Raw genomic sequence first — 13,486 nt, forward strand, 5'->3', positions numbered from 1 at the left:
TCCCCTAGCAAGCCAGAGCTGAGTTAAGTCGCCCGGCTGCGGGGATTTACAGATGCTCTGAAGACGCCCCTTCCTGGGCCCGGTCAAGTTCCCCGCTTCGGGGAGCCGACAGTGAGTCACCCCGAAGAAGGGCGCTAAGAAAAGGGGAGGCGCCCGCGCCCGGAGGAGAGCCGCGGGGCGAAATTCTAGATCGAGGAAGCCTCGGAAGGAAGAGGAGGGGCCACTGCGCGTGGGAAGAGAAGAGGCGTCTGGGGGGAGGAAGGGAGGGAAGGGAGAGAAGGAAGGAGGAAGGCGGAGGAAAGAGAAGGGGGCGAGCGGCTAGCGCGGGAGGGGGCTGGGCGGGAGGCGCCGGGGCGGGGCGGGCTCGCGCCTCCGGGAGGGCGTGCGGCGCGGGGGCCGGGCGGGGCGGGGCCGCGGCGCCCGAGTTTAGGCGGGGGCTGCCGGGATCGGAGCTCCGCCGGGATCTGAGCGCCGCATTCTCGCTCGCCTCGGCGGCGCTGCTCAGCGCGGCCGGGCTCACCTCCGCAGGGCATGTCTGCGCTGCTCTCGCCGCGCGCCTGGGACTGCTAGCTTCTCCGGCGCTTCCTGCGCGCGGGGCCCCGCACCTGGTACCGAAGCCCGGCTCGCGCTGTGCTCGCGGACCGCCGCCGTCATGGGGCTGCAGCCCCTGGAGTTCAGCGACTGCTACCTCGATAGCCCGTGGTTCCGGGAGAGGATCCGCGCCCACGAAGCGGAGCTGGAGAGGACCAACAAGTTCATCAAAGAGCTCATCAAGGACGGCAAGAACCTCATCGCGGCGACCAAAAGTAAGTGGGGGCGCGGGCGGGCTGCGGCGTGGCGAGGCGGGGAGGAGCCTCTCCCGGAGGGAGACCGACCGTCCGGTGCCCGGGGCCGGCAGCCGGAGGATTTGGACATTGATCCGGGACCCGGAGGCCCCGGGGTCGTTCCTCCGCGGCTCCCCGAGCAGCCAGGGGCGAGTCCCCTTTCCCGTCCCTGCCCTGCGCGGCGGCCGGAGCCGGGAGCCGTGCGTGCGAGCGCGCCGCCCGCCAGCCCCGCTGCTCCGACCCGGCTCCTTGTGTTCCCCGCTGGACCCCCCCGGGGCAGGTTCTTTTACCCCCTAGAGCTTATCAGTGTCTCTCCCGAAACAGACACATAAGTTTCACGGGTCTTGTCAAGTTCTTTTGAGAGATCACGAGACTGGGAATTCTTTGAAAACCTGCTGGGTGTTGAATTGTTCAGAAGGCCCTTAAGCCGTACGCTTTCCGTGTCATTTTCGGATCGCCTGCGACAGTCTCGTCCCGGGTCCCTTACTGTGCTCAACCCGAAAGTCCACCTGGCGTTGTGCTTTCCTTCCCTCCTCCTGCGCCGAGGACGGTTCAAAGATTGGGGCTTGTGAGGCTGTGCAGACAGCCTGCCCTCCGGCCCGAGCGAGCACTGCCTGCAAAGAGGGAATTTCACCCCGGTCAAGCTTAATGCTTTCCTCCCCTCTCTTCCTCCATCTTTTAACTCGGAAGTGGCCACACAGGAGAACACAATTAATTAGTTGATTATCTGAAGAGTCTTTCTAGGAGGGAGGGGGCCTGAAATTCGTGTTGAAACACTGAGTTGGCTGGAAATGGGGAGACATTAGCTTGAGTGAGGAGCTGCGCAGCCTGACCACACCTGTAACCCATAGCCGGTTCTGAGGAAGCCTGTGAGTGCTCCCTTTTCCCAATTAAAAAGACCTACCCGTATAGCAGACTGGGAAAAATGCCCCGTGTCATCCCTCCCCCGCTTTTGCATTAAGGAAGATGAAAACATACTGAGCAGACTGTCTCAGGTACCCAGCCCAGTGCCTATTTGTTGAATGAATGAGTTGAAAGAAATACGTCTTCATGGGTAGAATTCAGTGAGCCAGCTCTGTAATTTTGGAAGCACGTCCCACGACTTCTCTGGATGTTGTCCGTGGTTTCTTTTGCCTCTGTGACCTCTTTGGTGTTGCAAAACGAGGACTGGGAATCACTTTGTTTGGGACATGTGATAGGTGGGCATATTTGGTTGGTGGCTCTCCAGTGCCTTGGCATTGGGTATGTGTGTTGGGATGGAGGTGGGGAAGGGCTGTAAATATGTAGGAGTGGAGAAAGGAGGAGGAGAGAAGGGTATGCGGTGCCTGTGTGTGTGTGTGTGTGTGTGCGCGCGAACGTGCATGCACATGCGTGTGGGTATGTGTGTGTAGTGAACATCTCCCTCTGTAGTTTGGTCTTAACTAGCGTCACTAGGTAGGGGAGTGCCCCTTCTCTCTTACTGGCTGTAGCAGCTCTCTCTGGGACATGGGGCATGAGGAGGGAGGCTTTGGTGTGGAGAGAGGTAGATGGCAAAGCCAGTTTGGCCACTGGTAGAAAGCTATTTATGTGACTGCATATTCGCTCTTCTGCCAACAGGACACATGCCCGGTGTTCCAGCAGCAGCTAGTGCATCTGGGGGGCCAGCTGTCAGCCTTCCCCTCCAGAATGTAGACTTTCTTGAGTTTACGAATTGGCTCCTTACTCCTTTTGATTCTTGTCCTTTACCATAGGAAACATAATTTATGCTCAAAGAAAATATCTTTTCTCATTGTGTGTAATTACCTTAAATTCTTTTCCAGAGGAGGACAGAGATACAGCTTTAGCTCACACGCTTGTGGCAAGTTAGGGGGACCTAGCCTTTGCCCAGCTTGCCCCGTACGTAAAGTTGACGTCCAGCTCCTATCAAGACTAAGAGCCCTGGACGTAAGTCAGGACACCTGGGTGTAATTAGCCTTCACTGTTAGAGCCTGGCTACAGGACAATTGGGCAGGTCATTTTTGTGTTCAGTTTTTCTTGTCCTACTTCTCAGAGGCATCAGTAAGATTCTGCAGTGTTTGGAAATGGCGTGATTAGGTCATTTGAAATTGCAGTCTAGGTCAGTCGTTGGCCTAACCAGTCGAGCTTTTCTATAACATCTGAGAAAAGCTCAAGAGGTCGAGGCAGGACCTGAGACCGAGGGGGAGCTACAGAAAGGAACAATCAGCTATGTCAGACTGATTATATTTTCAGATGTTTTGCGCTTTGTTTTGCAAAAACGGCGTTTTGCGCATTTTCAGAATTGCGTGTTTAAGTGATTTCTGCTTTTAATTGCTCTGTAAGATGCCTCCTCCATGCGCTAAATACATGTTGGATTTATATAACTTTGATGTCTTGATGCTTTAGTTTTTTTTTAAAATTTTTTAGTCGTTGGGGAATGCGTAATCTCTGAAAATTATGAAAACATCCCTGCTACATTTCTAAATACACAACTGACGACCATATTGTTACTTCCGTGTAGAATGTCTTGATGCTTTGACTAATCCGCAGATATTTAAAGAAGTTGGAGGTGACTTCTGTGGGACCTGAAAGTTTATTGCTGAGTTCAATTATGTAGCGATCAGCAAATATTTAGCATCTACAGTTTGTTAAATATTGGGCTTGAGACACAAAGAGGAAAGAAGTTAGAGGCCCTTGTCCTTGAGGTTATTGTCCTATAGTTGAATTCAGTTCAATCTAGGAACATGTTTGAACTGCTGCATGCATTGTGCTAAGTTCTTGAAGAAGTGAAGGATACACAGACACACATATTAAAAGATTCAGAAGATTCAGTGGCAAGGTTTCTAACTTTGACAGAAACAAGAGTATGTTGTAGGTTAGAGTGGAAGTTTGTGGACTCATTGGTGTTTTAAGGAAGGGATAGAACCTTGTAGAACCCTGTCAGATTGGAAACAGCTGAGAAGAAACCAGCGGGCCCCCCGCCCTCCCGCCACCGTGTCTGAAGAGGATGAGAAGACCAGTTTGGCTGGAATGGTGATGATTTCATTTGGGGGAGTAGAATGAGATTCATGGAAAGGTCAGTTTCAGATTGTGGAAGCCATAAAAGTGGGCTTGGAATGTGGGCTTTATCCTGTGGAGAATCACTGACATAATGGGAAAGAGATGGTTTAGAGGCTGTGTATGGTATCTGTCTGTGTGTCAGGTGATTTTTGGAGATAGCAGTGGGGCTGGGGAGGGGCTGCGGAGCGCAGAGTCTGGGACCACTGATTTATGTGGTGGATTTGGAGATCATTCACTCAGTTCAGTGGAGTCTTTGTTTAAATGGTTTTATTAGCCCTTTTTCTTTTTTCACTCCTTGCCTAGAATAATCAGTGTCTTCTTTCAATACAGTTTAAACTTTTGTGAGCCTTTCGTAGGATGTCTGTGTAGTTGCAGATGCTTATGATTCGTAGAAATGCATAGTCTGTTTACCAGAAACAGCAATAAGCTATATATACTTTTCTCATACATTTTACAATTAGGTGTTCTTTTTCTTTTTTAATTTATTTAATTTATTTTAATTTTTGGCTGCGTTGAGTCTTCGTTGCTGCATGTGGGCTTTCTCTAGTTGCAGAGAGTGGGGGCTACTCTTCATTGCAGTGCTTGGGCTTCATTGCGGTGGCTTCTTTTGTTGCAGAGCACGGGCTCTAGGCGCATGAGCTTCAGTAGTTGTGGCCCGTGGGCTCTAGAGCTGGCGGCTCAGTAGTTGTGGCTTAGTTGCTCTGCGGCATGTGGGATCTTCCCGGACCAGGGCTCGAACCCGTGTCCCCTGCATTGGCAGGCAGATTCTTAACCATTGCGCCACCAGGGAAGCCCCAATTAGGTATTCTTGAAAGAATATGTTCTGTTCTAGAGAAGGAGAAGGATGTTAGTGGTGGCCAGGACCAGAACTTGAGTATTTCAAGTCTTGGTACTTCTTTAGGCCTTGATGTTTAATGATTTTTGCCTTGTTTTTCTCAGGACAACATAAAAGTTCCCTTTTGCTGTCTTTGTATTTATTGTTCCAGAAACATGGTTCACGTGGTAATTCCTTTTGGGGAAATTTCCCAGGTTGCTCTTGCATGGAAACATAGGGAGATTCGGAAGACTTAAAAGAATTTCACTTGGGCTTCCCTGGTGGCGCAGTGGTTGAGAGTCCGCCTGCCGATGCAGGGGACGCGGGTTCATGCCCCGGCCCGGGAGGATCCCACATGCCGTGGAGCGGCTGGGCCTGTGAGCCATGGCCGCTGGGCCTGCGCATCCGGAGCCTGTGCTCTGCAACGGGAGAGGCCACAAAAGTGAGAGGCCCACGTAACGCAAAAAAAAAAAAAAAAAAGAATTTCACTTTGTAAACTTCAGCCTTGGTCTCCTTATCTGTGAAATGGGACTGTTGCATATAGCCTTGAGGATTGAACCACATGTGCCAAAGTGTTTTTATTTTTTTTGTGGTACGCGGGCCTCTCACTGTTGTGGCCTCTCCTGTTGCGGAGCACAGGCTCTAGACGCACAGGCTCAGCGGCCATGGCTCGCGGGCCCAGCCGCTCCGCGGCATGTGGGATCTTCCCGGACCGGGGCACGAACCCACGTCCCCTGCATCGGCAGGCGGACTCTCAACCACTGCGCCGCCAGGGAAGCCCCCAAAATGTTTTTAAAACACAAGTGTGAAGCGGTTGTGTAGGCTTTATTGTTTGCGCAGCTAATATTTTTTTCTGACAATCCAAATTTTGTTCAGGTGTCTACACTTTCCCACGTGACTCATAGAAAGGTGATTAGGTATAATTCTGATTAGTCTGACTCAGTCGTTCTCAGTCCTGAGCATGGCTGACCGTTAGAATCACCTGGGGAGCTGTAAAAACCATGCAGTTGGGATTGAGAAACACTGAACTCTAACAACTCAGCAGGGTAAACCTATTTTCTGGGCTGGTAATTGGATAAATGAGGATGTATCTCAGTTCTGACCAGTGAGACATGATAGGAAGTCTGCTGGAGACTTTGGGAAAGGTTTTCTTTTGTGTGAGAGGAGACTTGTAAAAAGGGTTCTAGACTCTTCTGTGATGTCTGGTTGTGTTGCCTGGAGCTGCTCCTGCCATCTTGGGACAGTGAGTGGAGCTCAAGGTAAAGACCATTGGAGCAGAGAGGTAACTGAATCTGGGTTTTTGATGCGGTCATGGAAGCCACAGATGGTTCTGTGCCTGAAGCCTACCTCTGCATAGCTTGTTAAATGACATAAGCCAGTTTGAGTTGGGTTTTCTGCTACTTTACACCCTAATTTTGTGGGGTTTTTTTGACTGCACCACGCGGCTTGTGGGGTCTTAGTTCCCCCACCAGGGATTGAACCCGGGTCCTCGGCAGTGAAAGCGCAGAGTCCTAACCACTGGACTTCCAGGGAATTTCCAACACCCTAATTTTGATGGAGAGATATAATTGTAAATTTTGGGCTGATGCTTCGGTTAAGTGGAATTTAGAGAGGCATGGAAGTGAAATGATATTTAAATTACAAATATAATTTTACCCCAGATGGACAAGAAGACTCATCTATATTCTTTGCCCCAAAGAAATTACTGTGGACCCCCTACATTTCAGGGCATCACTTGGGGGTAAGTCTTCACCTCTCACTTGGGGTCTTACTAATGGGCTGGTCTCTAAAGCTAATGTAGATTTGCTGTGAAAAGATTTCCTATCTGGCTGGAACTGGGCTGTGGACCCAGAAGGGCTCTAAAAGCTTTCATTGCTTTACTGTCTGCAGGTGGTCCTTGTCTCCATTTAGAGTAGTTCCAATTGAGGGCCCTCCACCAGCCGACTCTGTCTGTATGGAACGTTTGCTGGGTCTGTGAGTCATCTGCTGTTGTGAGTTTTCCTGCCACATTGCCTTTTCCCTGCCCTCCCATCTACCGGGGTTCCTTTGACCACCTCCTCTTCACTCTGTTTTTGAGGCGGGGGGACCAGAAGCATTGTGGACTTCTGGAAGAGGGAGAAGGCCCAGGAGGAGGGCATTTTTGTGTTTTAACGTTTAACGTGGCTGATGAGACAGTGTAGTAGAGAAGATTAAGAGCGTGCTAAGGCGCTGCCTTTCATTCACGCTGGAAACCTCAGTCACGTTGCTTAGCTTTTCTGTATCTGTGTTGTCCAACAGAAAATGGAGATAATGATACTGTCTGCCCTGTAGGGTTGCCAGTTGGGTTGAATGAGTTCATACGTGTAAAGCATTTCAAATACGCCCTCAAACGTGAGCAGTCATGATGTTCTAAATTGCAGGTATATGTTTTAATATGCAGGCCCTTTTCTTGCCTGAAAGAGGGTTGCTCTGGCCCAGCGGCTAGCGTCTAACTTTTTAGCACTCATTACCCCTAAGAATGTATTTGTCCAAATCATCGTGACCAGTGACCAAGAAGAAAGACAAAGTGGTCAAAGTCTGGTAAGGCTTCGAAAGTTTAAATGTAGCTCAGTATGCTGGAAAATCTGGCAGGTAAGTGGATGAATCAAAGCTAAGTGGTATCTTGGGAAAATACGTCCCAGGATTTGTTTCTGAGTCACAAAGATCTGAGGATGATGTGGAAGGTGTCACTAAGAATGTTGGAAATCTAGCCCAGCCGTCTGCAGCTGAGACTTGAACAGGCCTCTCATTCAGGGGATTGCTAAGAAAGCCAAAGAAGGCGGGGAGAGCTCTGACCAAGGAACTGGGATGACATCATCAGAGGCTGGAACCTGCAGATACTTAAAATTGCAGTGATGCCTTTAGAAGGTATTCACTTTAGTGTTTAACTTGCAGGAGACCCTAACAACCTACTGGACAGTGCTTGTATTTGCTGTGGGAAATGTACCAGGAGAAACACAAGGCAGCCAGAGACCGCCCAAAAGAGTTGTTACGTAATCCTCCTATTTTCTGCAAAACGATACTCAGAGTCTCCTGGACAGATTCGCAAAGAAGCTGTTTTGAATTCTGACTCCAATAGCTATTTATCACCTTATGATTTTGTGTTTTTTGGGGAGGCAAGAATTATGAAGGAGGTAAAAATATTGGGTAGTCAGCTAGGTTACCGTAAGTCATGCTTAAGGTGATTGCTAACTGTATGTGGCAGTGAATAGGTCAAGTGTTTACATCTGACCATAGTTAGTAACATCTGGTGTCTTTTCTCACTTTTTAAAAGTTTGATGTTAGAAACGTAGCTATGAACACATTGCTTTATGGGATTCAGTATGGTCTTGCATTGCCTTTGATTCTACATCTTGTTTAGAGAAAACTCATTTAGTCAGGTTGGCTTTCCTTCAGGATTTGTAGGAGAGTGTTTAGAAATTTGTAGATAATAATTCTGATTAAGGGTGTCTTGGATGTTTTACTAGGTTACTTCTTAAAAAAATATTTTATTTCCTTCGTGGCACAGATCAGTATTTTATTTTATTTAAAAATTTTATTTGTTTTGGCTGCATTGGGTCTTCATTGCTGCACGGGAGCTTTCTTTAGTTGCAGCGAGCGGGGGCTGCTCTTTGTTGTGGTGCACGGGCTTCTCACTGCGGTGGCTTCTCTTGTGGGCTCTAGGTGTGCGGGCTTCAATAGTTGTGGTGCGCAGGCTAAGTAGTTGTGGCACGTGGGCTCAGTAGTTGTGGCTCGCAGGCTCTAGAGTGCAGGCTCAGTAGTTGTGGTGCACGGGCTTAGTTGCTCTGCGGCATGTGGGATCTTCCTGGACCAGGGATCAAACCAATGTCCCCTGCACTGGCAGGCGGATTCTTAACCACTGCGCCACCAGGGAAGTCCCTACTAGGTTACTTTTTTTTTTTTTTTTTTTGCGGTACGCGGGCCTCTCACTGTTGTGGCCTCTCCCGTTGCGGAGCACAGGCTCTGGATGCGCAGGCTCAGCGGCCATGGCTCACGGGCCCAGCCACTCCGCAGCATGTGGGATCTTCCCGGACGGGGGCACGAACCCATGTCCCCTGCATCGGCAGGCGGACTCTCAACCACTGCGCCACCAGGGAAGCCCTAGGTTACTTTTAATGGAATTACATTTCAGAGACAAATAGGCAATCACAAACTACAATCGAAAAATGTTATTTAAAATGTATATGTTAATGATTTTAATAATAGCTGACTTTTATTTATTTTTATTTTAAATAAATTATTTATTTACTTTTGGCTGTGTTGGTTCTTCGTTGCTGTGCTCAGGCTTTCTTTAGTTGTGGAGAGTGGGGGCTACTCTTCGTTGCGGTGGGCGGGCTTCTCATTGTGGTGGCTTCTCTTATTGCGGAGCACGGGCTCTAGGCGCACGGGCTCAGTAGTTGTGGCTCACGGGCTTAGTTGCTCTGTGGCATGTGGGATCTTCCCGGACCAGGGCTCGAACCTGTGTCCCCTGCATTGGCAGGTGGATTCTTAACCACTGCGCCACCAAGAAAGTCCCAGCTAACTTTTATTAAGCATTTACAGTTTGCTTTACTTCGTGGTAAATTCTATTATTTAATGTGAAGACTTCCTTATTGAGGTATGTTGTTATTTACCCCATGTTACAGATTTGGAAACTGAATTTAGAGAGGTTAGCAGCTTGTTCCAGTCACATAGTTTGTCAGTGGTGGAGCTGGAACGAAAACCTACATTTGTCTGACTGCAAAACCCTTAACCACAACAGTAAGCTGTCCCTGTAAAGAGATGTAAGTGCGTTCTTCTGTTAGGGGATGTTATTACGATAAATCCTGGTTATCTGGCAAGTGTGTACATTTCACAGTCTGGTTAGGAGACTATTCTTGTTAGCTAAGCCCAAGGAGCATGATTTAAAATTTAAGGCCACCTGGGATGGTTACTGTAAATAAAACTGATTATTAATTTGTGCAGTAAGTGTAGATATTCAGAGATTGGATTGATTTAGGATGAATTACTAGATGCAGACGTCCACTCAAAAAAGTATGATTTCCTTCCTTCAGTCTCTCTCCCTGTCTCTCTCTTTTTTTTTTTTCTTTTTTAGTTCCCCAACCACAGATGAAACCATGCTCCCTGCAGTGGAAGCATGGAGTCTTAACTGCTGGACCGCCAGGGAAGTCCCCTCTCTTCCTGTCTCTTAATCTTCATCTCTCCCCCTCTCTTAGTGTCTCTTTTACTCTCCATCCCTCATCCCACCCTTTAGAAGAGTAAATTTTAATTTTGTTTTCGTAATTTCGTATTAGGCTTTTTCCTCTACAGAAAATTTGAGTTGTTTTAGAACTATAAACCAGTACAAAGAATCTCATAATCATCTCTGTATTTGCCTCTCAGCTTAGAAATAAAAGCTTCCTGTCTGCCTCTTCCCAATGGCACCCTTTCTAATAGAGAACCTGTTCTTTCCCCCAAGAGGTGCAACTGTCTCAAATCTGGTGTATATTATTCCCAGATATTTTAATACATCTGTACACATTCCTGAATAATAGTATGTTTTGCATGGTTTTAGACTTTAATGAATTCATATACTATTTGTTTTTCTGCAGTTTCTTTTCTTCCCTCAAGATACTTGTGAGATTTATCCATGTGGACACATGTAGCTCAATTTCATTGAGTTCAACCTCTTTTTCCTACAAGTGGCATTTGAAAAGACTTGGTTGATTGATGGTATGTAGATGTTATATAAAGAACTTAAGATGTTTTATGATGTACCTTATTTCCATGCATTTTTGGATTGTGAAACAATATACTTAGAGAATTTATTCAATATAAAAGCCTTATAATTAATTTTATAAACTTTAAAACACTAGCTTTGACAACAATCTATAGATAACGAATCCATAAATTTTAAAGACATTTAATAAAAGTTCTGTTTGATATTTAACGTTATCAGCTTGGCATGGGTAATCAGAGCAAACGACTTTAACTTTCAGGATTGGAAGAAATAAGTGGTCTGAGTCACAAAAAATCTTCAAGGGCCTTTTTGCCTCATTGAAATGAGATTTCCAGTGTTAGCGTATAGAGAAGAAAATGATATCTTCATAGACACAGTGCTAGTGAAGCACTCTGGAAGCCGTCAGTCTAGATAGGTCAGATGAGCATGACTTTTAGGCAGGGATTGGTTGGTATTTTGTGATAGGCTTCTATGCAAACAGCCTGTTGATTTCATTACCCTAATGTAGGAACATAATTTATAGACTTGCCAAGGGGTTGCTTTTGTAATGAGAAAGCCTTGACACCCTTCTCTTTAAACAAACAGGCAGGCACACTGAAAAACCCCTGACGCTTTACATTCGAAGGGCAGGCATCTCTCTAAGGCCCAAGATCTGCTGGGACCACTGCTGGATGCTAGGCCTGCCTCCCTGGTCAGACCAGAATTCCCTCCCTGTGTTTCCTGAGGAAGCTGTTAATCCTATGCCACTAGATAGTTCAACGGGGAGTATGGGTTCTTCTTCGTTGCCTGGTTCACCGCAGGCACTGTCTGCCCTTGGGTCCCGAGGTCCCATCATCGTCTGGTAGTGAGTCACGATGAGGTGTGTGGCTGAAGGAAAAATCAGTTTGGCTGGGAGATGTCACCTCTGGTCTGAATGCTGGATATATTTAAGACTGTCTTAAAAAAATTTTTTTTTTTTTTTAATCTCTGACTATAAAGTTAGCTGCTTCACTTATTAGGTGACCTTGGGCAAGTTACTGAAACCGTCAGTGGCTAATTTTCTGTTTCTTTGTTAGTAAAATGGAGATACTAAGAACTCTGTCTCAAGGGGTAGTGGTATTTAATTCTCATGTTACTTACTAGAAGATCTTAGAACTCTCCCTGGCCCATGGTAGGTGCTGTAATTATCATCATCACCACCACCACCATCATCGTTGTCGGAAGAGCACTGTCCTGGCTTCCTTTGGTTGAATTTGGGTACAGCTGTGGCTTTACCCGTAGTGACAGTAGGAGTAATCTGTGAACGTGTTCTTGCCTCTCTTTGAAGCGAACCATATTTTGAAGTGCAGGGATGGTGTAGGCCTCTCATTTATTAAACAGGAGAAACCATCTGTAGAAATCCAGCATATTACTGAAGATCTTTGCTTGAAAGTTTTGGAAACAAAGCCAAAAAAAGTACAAGGGAGCAGAGTGTCGTTGACGTGTTGTTACTTGTATTTGAGAATCTGGTAGATAGTACTTCTGTCACTGTGATGGATAGTTTTGTTTTTCTTTTGTGAAATGCAGGTCAAAGGCAGCACAGCCAAAATATTAAAGATCATGGTCTTTGAAGTTACATCTACTTCCTGTGTGACCTTGGGCAACTTGCTTAACTTCTTTGTGCCTTAATTTCCTTGTCTGTGAAATGTGGATAGTAATTTTATCTCCCTGAATGTTGCTAAGATTAAATTAGTTATTTGTAAAGCACTTAAGAAAACAGCCTGATCCATAGTGAGCCCTATATGTGTTTGTTAAGTCTTGGAAAAAAATTTGTAAAAATCTGTTTACTATATAGTCTTCACTGTGATAATCTCCTGTACGACAGTGGGGGAGAGGTGTCATCCCAAGTCATTGAACTCGACCTATTGTTGAGTTGCTAGAGGATTAGCAGTGAAAAGAGACCTTTTATATCTCCGTGCAGAAGTTAAGAGTTCTAATGGGGAGAGACAGATTAATTAAGCACTGTCATTCACACCCCTGAGTGAGAATGGAGAATGGGATGCTATGGCCGTAGTTAACAGGACTAATTAGTTGAGGGGGGTCAAGGACAACTTCAAGAAATTGGTAACTTCTATGGGACTTCCCTGGCGGTCCAGTGGTTAAGACTCCGGGTTTCCAGTGCAGGGGGCGCGAATGCGATCCCTGATCAGGGAGCTAAGATCCTGCGTACCGCGGCATGGCCAAAAAAAAAAAAATCTGAGACCAGAAGGAAGGCTAGGAGCTCTCTGCGCTGAGGGTAAAGATGCCCCGAGCACAGTGAAATGCACGCGGGAGGCTGTGGAGACCAGAGCCAGAACATGTGTGGTTGCAGGAGCTGCACAGACGGGTCTGGGCGGGAAGAGGGGGCTCCAGAGCGAGCAGGCGCAGTGTTGGGAAGCCCTGGTGAGGCCCACCTCAGGGTCAGGGACTTCAGAATTTATTCAAAGCACAGTGGGAAGCCATGGCGACATTTTGAGCAGGGGGTTGGCATCATGCGAGTCACATTTGAGAAAGGCTTCCCAGACTGCGGTTGGGAGAATGGATTTGAGGACAGCAGGCCTGGAGGGTGGGTCCTCACTGACCCAGGCCACAGACTTGGGTGGAAAAGGCAGATTCTCCAGGAGTCAGGATTCAGAGGCTGCGGGCTTTGGTGGGTGCTTGGGTGTAGGGGCCGACGAAGGAGGTGTCCAAGACGATTCCTGGGTTCCTGGCCTGGGCGGAGAGCGCTGGGCGCTGAGGTAGTCCAGCCAGAGGAACGGGTTTCATGGGAGTGAAGATGTGTTTTTGGTTTGGCCTGTGTGGAGGCGGAGGTGCTTCTGGGCTACCCAGTGGATGTGTTCGGGAGTTTGTTTCTTTTACGGGTGGAGTTTGTTTCTTTTACGAGTGTGTACTGCACAACAGGGAACAGAGCTGAAGATTCTGGAGACACAGCACAGAGATAGGAAATGACACCAGGCAGCTGGGTAGCAAACCAGCTGGAGAGAAAATGTAGAGGAAGAGGCAGGGTGGCTCAGGGCAGATCTTGGAGAGCAGAACTTTTAAGGGATGGGTAGAAGAAGAGGTTGATAAAGAGATTTGACAGCGGTAGCCATTGAGAGG

At 47.4% G+C, this 13,486-nt stretch overlaps 1 protein-coding gene across 2 annotated transcripts in view; it reads left to right on the forward strand.

Moving 5' to 3' along the window:
• The first annotated feature begins 520 nt into the window (after positions 1-520).
• Positions 521-13,486, forward strand: part of ARHGAP10 (Rho GTPase activating protein 10) — a 326,233-nt gene continuing 313,267 nt past the window's right edge. For both annotated transcript variants that reach the window (XM_082652719.1, XM_082652720.1), the window contains exon 1: positions 521-806. In XM_082652719.1, coding sequence (XP_082508845.1) covers positions 653-806 — 154 coding nt within the window. In that variant the 5' untranslated portion in view covers positions 521-652. The remainder of the gene's footprint in view (positions 807-13,486) is intronic.

The sequence above is a fragment of the Grampus griseus genome (assembly GCF_964374135.1).
Source record: "Grampus griseus genome assembly, chromosome: 4".
In the NCBI taxonomy this organism is placed as follows: domain Eukaryota; kingdom Metazoa; phylum Chordata; class Mammalia; order Artiodactyla; family Delphinidae; genus Grampus; species Grampus griseus.